Below are 11,475 nucleotides of genomic sequence, written 5' to 3' on the forward strand. Positions count from 1 at the left end.
AACGTGCCTGTGAAATGATTCAAATAGGGCACTAAATATTCAGTTTTTTGCTATTATTTTAGAGAATTACTTGAGCCAGTCAAGTGGAGTCACCTATAAATGAATGTGTGGAGTTCATTAGCATGATGATGATAATGATTTTATATCTTATAACTTTTGGATATGTAAATGTATTTTCATTCAAGATTCTAATAGCAAGAAGATATAGATTTTTTGTGTATGTGTGACACACTTGGAAATTATTTTACAATACAGCTAATGTTTCAGTGGACAGCTGGGTAACTATGATGTTTTGTCCGTCAAATAAAATATAAGCAGGCTATGCAATGCATGATGTCAGCTTAACTTTAAATCATGCTACTTGCATGGCGTGCACAGACATGGTGTGAAAGGATAGAGTGAATGAACACACAGCTGAGTGTTTTTCATTTACATATTTACAGTTTTTATTCATATCAGTGCAAAAATCTTGGACGGTCAGAAAAGAAGGTATATAAAATCACCAACTGCAGTGAGATGGTGACACAATACTCCCTGTTATATTGAATTATATAGCAGCTCTTGACTTGTGTTACTTCAACCTGAAATCCAGGTCATGTGATGTAAGAAAACTAAGATCATTAATACAGCAGAGCTTCAGAACAAAAGGCACATTTAGTTTGTGATCTGCACATTCCAGTGGTTGACTACAATCATGTTACATTCATTCAGCATCATGTACAATATGAAACAATCTATTTAAATTCTCAATACAGTTGTACCGCTTTGTTTTTAGGCTGTTGTTTAGGCTACGGGAAAATATTTCCATGACTTAAGTAGAAAGAATTACAAGCAGCTGACACATTAAGATGTAGTTTTGTTCAGTATGGCGTCCTTTCACGTGTTGCTGACGGCTTCATTCAGTCAGGAGAGGAGTGCTTTCATCTGTTCGTTGACTATCTTCTCGAACGCTTCAATTGAAACATAAAAGTGAGCGTTACACCCAGCATGTTCTTGGAAAGTGTAGTATACAGTATATATGAGGTATCTAAATATATCACATAAATCTGATTATCAGCATTTGAAGTTACCTTTGTTGTCGTTGTGGGGGATTACACAGGTAATACACAGCGAGGAGAAAGGCCTGAGGACAGAGCGTTCATTGAGTTTCATGCGTGTAACTGCTAAGAAAAGACAATCACACGCTTCTTTCTCCATCCTTAAATAAATGCCGTGCAAGTAAAGCGGCAACTTTCACAGTCTCATGCTGTCTCTGTCACACTGACGACATTTTACAGGCTTGAAAATCAGCCGTGTGACCGTTGAGCCTGACATAAAGCTGAGTGCACGAGTAACTAATCATTTATTTCTGATGATATGGTCATAAACTGTGAACTGGGATCTTTCAAATCAACAATAATAATGCTAATATGCCTGCAAATGAGCAGCAATTTCCACTGCTTCATGTGTCTGCTTCCTTTCCTCACATGGATCATGATGGACCTGAACACTGCACAGACTGATACTTACACCCAACAACGCCAAGCCGCCTTGGACTGCAGCTGCCCACTCGAAGCTCAGATGTTGCGTGATAAGGCCGCCCACTGTCGGGCCATAAAACATCCTTTTAAAAAAAAAATCAAAGGGCAGGAAATCAGTACCAACCAGCGAGACAATTGATTTCATATCTGCTGTCATTTTACGGCTGCTGAAAAGCAAATGGTTTTTGGATATCGGTGAAAACCAGAAGGACTTACCCGATGGACCAAAATGCCCCAAACAGTCCAGACACCATTCCAAGAGTGCTCAGCCCCTCTTCAAATCCTTGTTCACTACAAAGAAGAAAAGAATGTGGAGTATGTGTTTCCCCTTGCATTATATATATTTATTACACGACTTTGTTGAATACTCGATTCGGATTTGTCAATCATGGCATTCAGCTGTCTGGTATTTCTTTATAGCAGACCGTTGCTATGTATAACAGACCGTTGCTATGGGCACAGTTCTGATATCGGACTCTGGCAGACCGTTTTTGTGTCAAATAATTGATTTCTTAAGAAAGTAGCCGTGTAATAAGCGGGATAATTTACAGTGAGCAGGTCATTGTTGTGAAATAAACCCCTTCAGGGTGATGCAAGACCGCATGTGCCGCATCACCCTGTCTGGGTTTATTTCAGAACAATGACCTGCTCGCTGAACATTATCCCTTACATAACAACTACAGGTCATGAATGTAGTAGCACAACATATGAAGCCACTCACTATGCACATGTGATGATCTCAGGGAACGTGGGGATTGCAGTCATGCCAAGAGAAAACCCAATTACACCAAGCATGAGGATCAGCAACCACAGATGACTACACATACAAACACACACGCACAAAAACAGAATGAATATATAAAGTTAGTACAGATAGTTTTGAAGTAACACATTACTTACTGAGTACTGCTAGTCGTGGAGGAAGAACTCAAATCTTTTATATATGTAACTAGAATTACCGTCAAGTTTCAGTTTACATCCATGTCTGTCCAAAATGTCATCATTTTATCCTATTAGACTTTTGTGTGAAATTTTTAATAATTAGCATATGAATTCTTGAGTTATCGCCAAAAACGTGTTTTGTGAGGTCACAGTGACCTTGACCTTTGACCTTTGAACACCAAATTCAAATCAAATTTGACGAAATTCACTCGAGGCGTTCCTGAGATATCGGTAGAATGGTACAGACGTGACGTAACAGTGACCTTTGACCACCAAAATCAAATCAGGTCATCCTTGAGTCCAAGTGGATGTTTTGTGCCAAATTTGAAGAAATTCGCTCAAGACATTCCTGAAGTATCACGTTCACTAGAATGGACCAGTGATAAAAACAGAAATATAGTACATTAGATTAGCTCAATTAAAGACTCAAGTGTGTTTTATTCTGTTAATGTTCTCGATAAGAGCTCTAAATACACTGAAAAGCACAAGATATCAATTTGCTCGAGCCAGGCTAGTTGGCTAGCAGGCTAGTCCATACTAAAGGCATAGTTTTGGTGTTTTCAAGTGGGGTTGTATGAGATAATTATCCATAGTAAGTGTTTTGCCTACAGTAGATGACGGTCGACACCCCCAGTTTGGAGAAACAGACTGGAGTACCGACACCGGAGCAAAGCAATGCAGTATTGTGGACGGAGACGGCAGAAACATGTATTCTATGTAAATGTTAATGTAAAATCTATATCCATCAAGCTATATTTAGAGCTTTATCTTGCCGTCAGACAGCCCTCTCCTTCTCCTTTCCGATGGGGAACTGAACTGAAACATACAGTTTTTGTCATCTGAGCCTGCTGGCTTTGGAGAGAGCATAGATATGTTTCACTTTCAGATCAGTTCCCCATTGGAAAGGAGAAGGAGAGGGCAGTCTGACGGCAAGATAGAGCTGTGAAAATATTCTACATATAGCATACACTTAAACTGATATCTATTTTTTTAGGTGAGCCTTTCTTTTAGTCGGCTAAAATAAGCTTTTCTGCCGTCCCCGTCCACAGCAGGACATTGCTTTGCTCCGGTGTCGGTAACTCCTGTCTGTTTCTCAAAGCTAGTGGCGTACCGACCATCATCTACTGTAGGTAATACACTGACTATGGATAAATACCTCATACAACCCCACTTCAAAACACCCGAACTATCCCTTTAAATGGACAGATAATAATAAATAGAATAGAATATGCATATTTCCAAAAATGTGGGCTATTCTTTTAAAGTAGAGGGTCTCTGTTTCTTTCTATCTTCACCACATGCTCACCTCGGGATGTGAAGGAACGGGACGGGGCCGAGCATGCAGAAGGCAATCGCTGTGGCGGTGCCTCCTATCACCATGAACCAAGGCCTGATGGACTGATACACACCAACACACACATGAGGGATTTAGTTCAAAATGACAAACTTAAAATTCTGAGAGAGTAAACCAGGTTTGCTTTAATACTCACAGGATATTTATCAGTGATATAGCCCATCAGCGGTGACGCCAGGCAGTATGGTAACGACAAACCAAGCATGATGAGTCCCACGTAGCCGGATGTGAGGCCAAACTAGATCCAACAGAGAGGTGGAAAAACTCACATGAAGCTCAATAATCTTTCTTTCTACAGTAAGTTGACGTTATCAGAAGAAAGGAAATTACCCTCTCCATAGCAAACAGGGACAACGTGGCATCCAAGAAGCCCAGACCTGAGCTAAGAGTGAATATCACATAGCAGATCAGGACGATTTTCACTTTGGAGAGAAGTCGAAAGAATGAATCCTTCGAGGGGTCTGACTCTAGAAGCACAGAATAACGGTTACAATCTGAGAAAGCAAAATATTACTTTATTAAAGGTACAGTGTGTAACATCTGGCAACATCTAGCGGTGAGATTGCAGATTGAAACCTCTCCCGTGCGCCAAGCATGCAGAAGAACTACGGTGGCTGACGTGAAAACGCGAATGGACCTCTCTAGAGCCAGTTGTTGTAAGAGTAGCGTAGGTCATTTGGAGAATAGCACAGCCAGTGCGTAGAGTGTGTGTGTACGTGGGAAGTGAGTGGTGAAGCAAAAGAGAGAGAGAGTGGCGGCGAATGTGTGTGAGCAAACAAGTGATCTAGTGGAGCAGAAGACAGAGATAGGCTGCATTCAGACCAGATCAGGCGTTGTGGCGTTTCGTCGCAGAGTTGACAGTCACTTTAATGTTCAAAAAAATTAACTGCGACAATTAACATCTTTTGTTCCCTCGTGGCTGGGTTGTACAGCTCTGGATCGCCGGCTACGTCATTGGCCACCAAAGCATGACGTCATGTTGCGTTGCTCCAATAGTTGACTCTGTTTCTACTGTTTTTTTCGCTAACCCCTGTGGCTGCCGCAACTCAAACACACTACCCCCTTTCAAAAGGAATGGGATAACCTGCGTTTTCGCCGCAACGCCTGATCTGGTCTGAATGCAGCCTTAGTTCAACTCTGAGAATATCAAGTGAATGCACAGTGGAAGTTGCAGTTTGTGCAGAAATAAATGCTGCAGCTTCTTATTACCAACAGATGTTTCCCATGTCTTGTTTCTCGGCGGCTGAGTGGAGTGACGGGGGGTTAACTCCAGAAAGAGTAACGTTATCGACTCCGGTCCAAGCAGGAAAAGTTAACACAGTGGTTTGTCCTTTCTAGGCTACTGTAGAAACATGGTGGTCATCTCCATGAGGGAGCGACCTGCTCTGTATGTCGATATAAACATCTTCGATTCTTATTTTCAGGTGATTATACACTAATGAAAACATACTTATTAATATTATATTCCATTTCTGCCGATAGATCCCCTTAAATGTTACACACTGTTCCTTTAAAATGACTGAAAATGAACAAATAATATGTTGAAATTTCAAACTACTACCTATGTTTGGCAGGATGTATATGTTGAAAGGAACCATAATCAACAGGAAACATCCAAGAAGCATAAAAGGGACTTCATATCCAAACGACTGGTAGAACCAGCCTCCGACCGGTGGCCCCAGAATGAGACCGAGTCCTGTGAAAATCTCCAAACTGCCCTAAACGGAGAGAATGGCAGCAATTTAAAATTATGCAAGCACAGCATCTGAGCATTTCCTCAGCTTTACGACTATTACTACACATACCAGAGGATGTTTATTATTTTCCATGACACTGGGAGATACAAAACAACCCGAACCATAATGCTGTTTTTGTTTTTCTCGGGATCTTAATGTCTAAACAACATACCAGACCAACAAGGGTTGTCTGCACTCACCAAAACAGTTGCCACATTGTTTGGGAATATTTTTGCTGTCAGGGCAAAAGACGAGGTCATTGCTCCGGCGAAGCCTAAAGCGTCTATGGACCTCACTACAAAGCACAGGATTATGAAGGGGGGTCCTGCAGGAACCCGGTTGAGTAACCTGCGAGAAAAGAAAGCAAAAAAACAATCAATTAATGTCAGACAGGAATCTAAATAGAAACATTGAAACACAATGACTGAATGGGCTTTTAGTTTGGTCTTAAATAGTCTGACTGAAGACATTACAACTAAGAATCATAGTTTTTACACCTAATGAAATCACAAATCTTCATTTATCCACATTATAATAAAATGGAGAATAACAATACATTCACAAAGACACATGTATGTCAATACTATACTGTGCTATATGATATTTTGTGACCTTGCAGTTATATTTTTTCATAATTATCTTAAAAGGTGAGGCTGGTGTTTTTCTATATTTTTCTTTAAAAAAATTTTTTGGGGCATTTTATGCCTTTATTTGGTAGCGATAGTGGAGAGAGACAGGAAATGTGGGGAAAGAGAGTAGGGGAATGTTGTGAAGCAAATGGTCCAGCCAGCTAGGAATCAAACTTGGGCTCGCTGCCCATGAGGTGTGTGCCCTAACCACTCAGCTATCTGGTCTCACCATTCTATATTTTTCTTATTGTCAACAAATCCCATGAAAAGACCAACAATGTCTGCATTAGTGTGTGTCTCAATACTTTCCAACTTCCCCGCCCTGTCTGTGGCTCTCAGCGCCAATTCCATTCATTCCTATGGAAGATGTAAATCTGTAAAAAATTGGTCACAAGTGTGTTGTTTCACCTTTTTAAAAAGGATAAATATTTCCTAAAACAAATGGGCGCTGTAGGTTTGTCACATCCTTAGCCGTGCTCCGGCGGATTTCCAAAGCGTTTGTTTTCATGAACGGCAGAATGGTGCGTCGCTTTAAAAGTTGTGGCTGCAAGGAATTGTGGGATGTTATTCTCTCCTTTCCTTATGTAAAGGATTGTCCAGTGTATCCTATGCTAAAGGAGATAATAAAGGAAGCACTGAAGCACCTTTCTTTAGCATTTATAGAGAATTCATACAGCTCTTATCATGGCTGCTACCTAGATACTTCAAGGTCATTTCACTGCGTTAGGAACCTTCCCAAACAAAAATGTTTCGACTGCAGCCCAAGTGTTTCTTTTGTATCCCTCTCCCCTGTGTTTCAAGCCCCTCCCTGTCAGTGTCTGTGTGTGGGCATGGTCCTACTGATTCTCTCGGCTCTGCTCATCACACACACCTGTCAACAATCAGCCAATAATCCCTCCCAATCTGCACGCCTGCTTGTCATCAGTCTCATCAGCCTGCAGTATATCTACGCCGGCCTGTCAACCACTCCTGGCCAGGATCATTGCTTCAGCTACTGTGGTAGTTAATGCGTCAGTCTGCTCTCCATTTCCTTCTGATTGTTTTCTTGTGTTATTTCCTGGGTTAATAGCTATGTCTTTACCTGCACCCCAGGACCATTTACCTGCCTGCCTACCTGTTTTACAACTTACTCATCTGCCACCTCAGCTCCTGCCCGCGTCATTCTCCCTCATTCTTCCATCCTGCTCTAGCCATTCCTCACCACCCACCTACCTCACAGCTCATTCCACCTCCTTTTCCCCCGCAACCCTTCCAATAAATCCTCTATTCATCTTACTTCTGAGTCAGTAACCTGCGTTTAGTTCCTTCCCCTGCTCCCTGCGCTTCCCAGCGTAATAAGGTTTTAGCAAGCGCTACTCAAAAAGAAGACATTTTTGCATTTGTTGGAACTATTTTTATCTGCATATTAATACACATTTGGTGGTCTTTGTCCTCTTTTCATTAGATTTGTTGACAATAAAAGACTACAGAATATTTCCAGCCTTCATTAATCTGCAGCCAAACACCTCAAATATAAAGCTGAGCACAGATAAACTTCTGTTAAGTGAGCATATCAGGGTTTTAGTGCCAATCTCTATTGTGATTCTATTTCAGTATTAGAGTTGCTCTCTGAGTGCTTTCAAACTTACAAAAATATGTTACGGTTACTTTAATATATGAGCAACTGTGCGTAATATGTTTCTGTGGCTAATATCATCATTATTGACACAAAACAAACACTTACCCAAACATAATGGTGCAGCCTGAAGACACAAAAAGCCCCATAACAAGCATGAACTTTGCACCAATCTGGACAATCTGATACACAACAAACAGAGAGTAAATACACCTGGGCAGCAAATTACACTTCACATGCTGATAAGAACTAGAGCCATATACTTACATATTTCCCCATTATCAACGAGCCAATTAGATTGCAGACAGCGTAGCAGCCGAATATGAGACCAATGACAGTTTGACTGGCTCCCTTCTTTACTGCCTGTGTAGAAACATGCATGTAATGTGTTTATTGGTCTGAGGAGAAACGGTTATTTCACACCATCTACACAACATAAACAAGGACATGTAATGTAAAGTGAATAACACAAATAGTCAATAAATGGAAGATGTATTGAGAAAACAAATTAATGCAGTTATCACAGAGCTGTTCCTATGAATTAATCCCTCAAATGATTAATAAATTCCTTATCATATTTTTTACTCCATGTGCCCTAACCTTTGCTTAACAGTTATTACATCTATATTGACCTTACCTGAACCAAATGAGTATAACAGAGCCAGTCATTAACTGGCCTTCAGGGAGAGAGGTCTATCAGGCACATGATTACTCATGCATTCACCCAGAAGACACTAGTACTGACATGTTAAAGGGAATTGATGATGGCTGCCTCACCTACATGAATGAGGCCATGACCTCGCTTTCAAATGCTGACACTTCTCCAGTCAACGAAAAGCATCAGTTTCTAGCATCAAATGAACTATGAATGAACTTCTCTTTCTAGTTTGTCTCAAAATACAAATATGACTGTATCGTATCATGAGTCACCACAACATCCCAAAAGGTTGTGTCCTGTATTTCAGTGTCATTTGTTCGCAGCTATCTCAAAACATTGTCAACAAAGTCAACAATGTGTATTTTAAAGGTCCCATATTGTAGAAAACAAAATTTGATTTTCTTTTATTTTTATTATAAAGCAGGTCTAAGTGCTATATAAATACTGTGAAAGTATCAAAACGCTCAATCCACAGAGTAATACAAACAGCCCGTATTCAGAAACTGTGCCTTTGAAACAATCTGTCAGACTTTCTGTACATTTGTGATGTCACAAATCTACAATATATTTAGATCATTTCACAGTTTTAAATTTAAACCTAAACTTTCTAAATGTGTCCCAGTTTATTTCCTGTTGCTGTGTATGTGAATGACATCAGCTGACAGGAAGTAAACATGGACCCATGCTGTTGCCTAGCAACGCAATTCCGTTGCAGTTCCATTGTAATGCATTAAAACGGAGTGTTTCAGACAGAGGGTGAATAAAGGCATATTCAGGCAGACAATATGAGGAACATTTTTTAACAGTAAAGCATGTAAACATGTTCCAGTAGAAACACAAGATACAAGTATGAACCTGAAAATGAGCATGATATGGGACCTTTAACATTTTCTGTTAGTAAAATGACTAATTTATTGGCCTGTGCAGATGCATATTACCAGGATTGAAAGTATGCACTCTCTCAGTATTTTATCTATATCTATGTAATGATGTAAAATGATAAAAACTTAGTGCAAGAGTCAGTACTGTATGTTTGAAAACTGACTCAGTAATGTAGGCAAATATCTATTTAAATTTTGTAACATTAGCCACCTTGGTCATACCAGACCAAGTGAGGCTGCAGCAGGAAAGTCCCTGAATTAACCCTTTATTTAAAGGTCCCATATCCTGCTCATTTTCAGGTTCATACTTGTATTTTGTGTTTCTACTAGAACATGTTAACATGCTGTAATATAATAAAAAAAAAAAAAAAACTTAATTTTCCTCATACTGTCTGCTTTAATATGTCTGTATTCACCCTCTGTCTGAAACGCTCCGTTTTAGTGCACTACTAACTTTTTTACTGCCTTTTTACTAACATGTTTTGCACTATGGAACTGTGATGCTGGAAACTTGAATTTCCCTCGGGATCAATAAAGTTACTATCTATCTATCTATCTATCTATCTATCTATCTATCTATTTCAATGGAATTGCAACGTAATTACGTTGCTGGGCAACAGTTTGGGTCCATGTGTACGTCCTGTCAGCTGATGTCATTCACATACACTGCAACCAGGAATAAACTGGGACACATTTAGAATATTTACGTTTAAAACCATGTAATGGTCTAAATATTGTATATTTGTGACATCACAAATGGACAGAAATCCTAACGGCTTGTTTCAAACGCACAACTTCTGAATACGGGCAGCGTTTTGATAGTTAAACAGTATTTATATAGTACTTAGACTTGCTTTATAATGTAAAAGACCTGAACATCTCAGTTTTTACAATATGGGACCTTTAAAACGGAGCATTTTGGACAGAGGGTGAATACAGGCTTATTCAGGCAGACAATATGAGGAAAATGTTTTGTTTAACAGTAAAGCATGTAAACTTGTTCTAGTAGAAACACAAAATACAAGTATGAACCTGAAAATGAGCATGATATGGGACCTTGAAAGGGTTCCTTAAGTGGTACCTAAACCCCTAAAATCTTGTACTTTAATGTCATTTTGTACACTTTCATGTGGGCTTCTTTTGTCTTACCTCATTGGGGAAAAATGGGCCTAATATGGAGTAGCAGATCATTGAGCTGAAGTTGACAGATGCCATAGATATTAAGGTGAGAGTCTGCTGTCTGGTCATCCTCGGAGGAGGAGGAGGAGGAGGAGGAGGATCTGCTGGTTCATCTGGAGAGCTGTTAACTGTCAGAAATCAGTACAAGTAACAGAAATAGAGATTATTTAACCATGTTGAATGTAAAGAGCATGACATTAATGATGGGATTAATCACATTAAAACAGCAGTCAGTGGTTAATTCACTGCTGTTATTAAAGTCACAAACCTGAAGCCTGAAGATCAACTTGCGTGTCCATTTTTAATCTTTCAGAGTTTCGTTTCCAGTTTATTCAGAAGAGAAATGAAGAAGGTGACATAACGACACACAGAGGAAACGCACAGCAGGCAGTCAACCGGCTCCCTGGCTGTCTGTTCAGCGATAATAAACCACAGTCTGGAGTCAGAGGTGAGTGTTTCTCAGAGTATTTCCTCAACGAGGTTAACTTCAACGTCAAGTGACACAGAAAACACACGTTCCTTTCAAAATAAAAGCTCCGATACGCAACTTCCGGTGGCTCGCTGTAGTCACCGGAAGTTGCGTGCTTGTTTTCTTTTTTCTGTGCTACATATTTATCTTTAAATATTTATTTATTTATCTAAATATTTTTATTTTTATAAATAAATATTTGTTTATTTCATATTATAATAGTGACACTGCCTTTTTAAAAAAAAAAAAAAAAAAATTTATATGGGCGAGTTACACTAGTTTTATGATTTACTTACTAGTAATTTAATTTGTGGGTTTGTTTATTCAATCGCTTGAATTAATGTATGTTGCAGGTGCAGGAGTTTTTATATAATAACAATAATCATTTAGTTATTACATATGTTATCTAAATAGATAAATTAATACATTTGTAAATGAAAGAAAAGGTACACTAGTTCTATGATTTACTATGTATTTTAATGTGTGGGTTTG

At 39.4% G+C, this 11,475-nt stretch overlaps 1 protein-coding gene across 2 annotated transcripts; it reads right to left on the reverse strand.

The window, feature by feature from the left end:
- Nucleotides 1–419: 419 nt before the first annotated feature.
- On the reverse strand, nucleotides 420–11,065 carry slc18b1 (solute carrier family 18 member B1). 2 transcript variants are annotated; one of them, XM_037746748.1, is made up of 14 exons: nucleotides 10,783–11,065; nucleotides 10,485–10,642; nucleotides 8,064–8,159; nucleotides 7,905–7,978; nucleotides 5,753–5,900; nucleotides 5,378–5,534; nucleotides 4,147–4,283; nucleotides 3,953–4,054; nucleotides 3,769–3,860; nucleotides 2,242–2,337; nucleotides 1,737–1,811; nucleotides 1,510–1,603; nucleotides 1,071–1,123; nucleotides 420–950 (listed from the first exon to the last, which is right to left on the reverse strand). In XM_037746748.1, exons 1-14 carry the CDS (start codon nucleotides 10,811–10,813, stop codon nucleotides 896–898), a joined length of 1,368 nt encoding a protein of 455 aa, XP_037602676.1. In that variant the 5' UTR covers nucleotides 10,814–11,065; the 3' UTR covers nucleotides 420–895. The 2 variants fall into 2 exon arrangements, with proteins under 2 accessions (XP_037602676.1, XP_037602675.1); XM_037746747.1 differs by having other exon boundaries at nucleotides 5,375–5,534.
- Between the last annotated feature and the right edge of the window lie 410 nt (nucleotides 11,066–11,475).

This window comes from Sebastes umbrosus, chromosome 16 (assembly GCF_015220745.1).
Source record: "Sebastes umbrosus isolate fSebUmb1 chromosome 16, fSebUmb1.pri, whole genome shotgun sequence".
Classification (NCBI taxonomy): domain Eukaryota; kingdom Metazoa; phylum Chordata; class Actinopteri; order Perciformes; family Sebastidae; genus Sebastes; species Sebastes umbrosus.

Bases quoted from the DNA above. Each gene is read 5' to 3' on its own strand.
- slc18b1 (XM_037746747.1), bottom strand. From the start codon at position 10,813: ATGGACACGCAAGTTGATCTTCAGGCTTCAG. The intron at 5,901-7,904 runs GTAAGTGTTTGT...CTTTTCTCGCAG, and splicing joins GGCTGCACCATTATGTTTGG to GTTACTCAACCGGGTTCCTG. The intron at 4,284-5,374 runs GTAGTTTGAAAT...CTGTGCTTCTAG, and splicing joins CATCCTGCCAAACATAGGTA to AGTCAGACCCCTCGAAGGAT.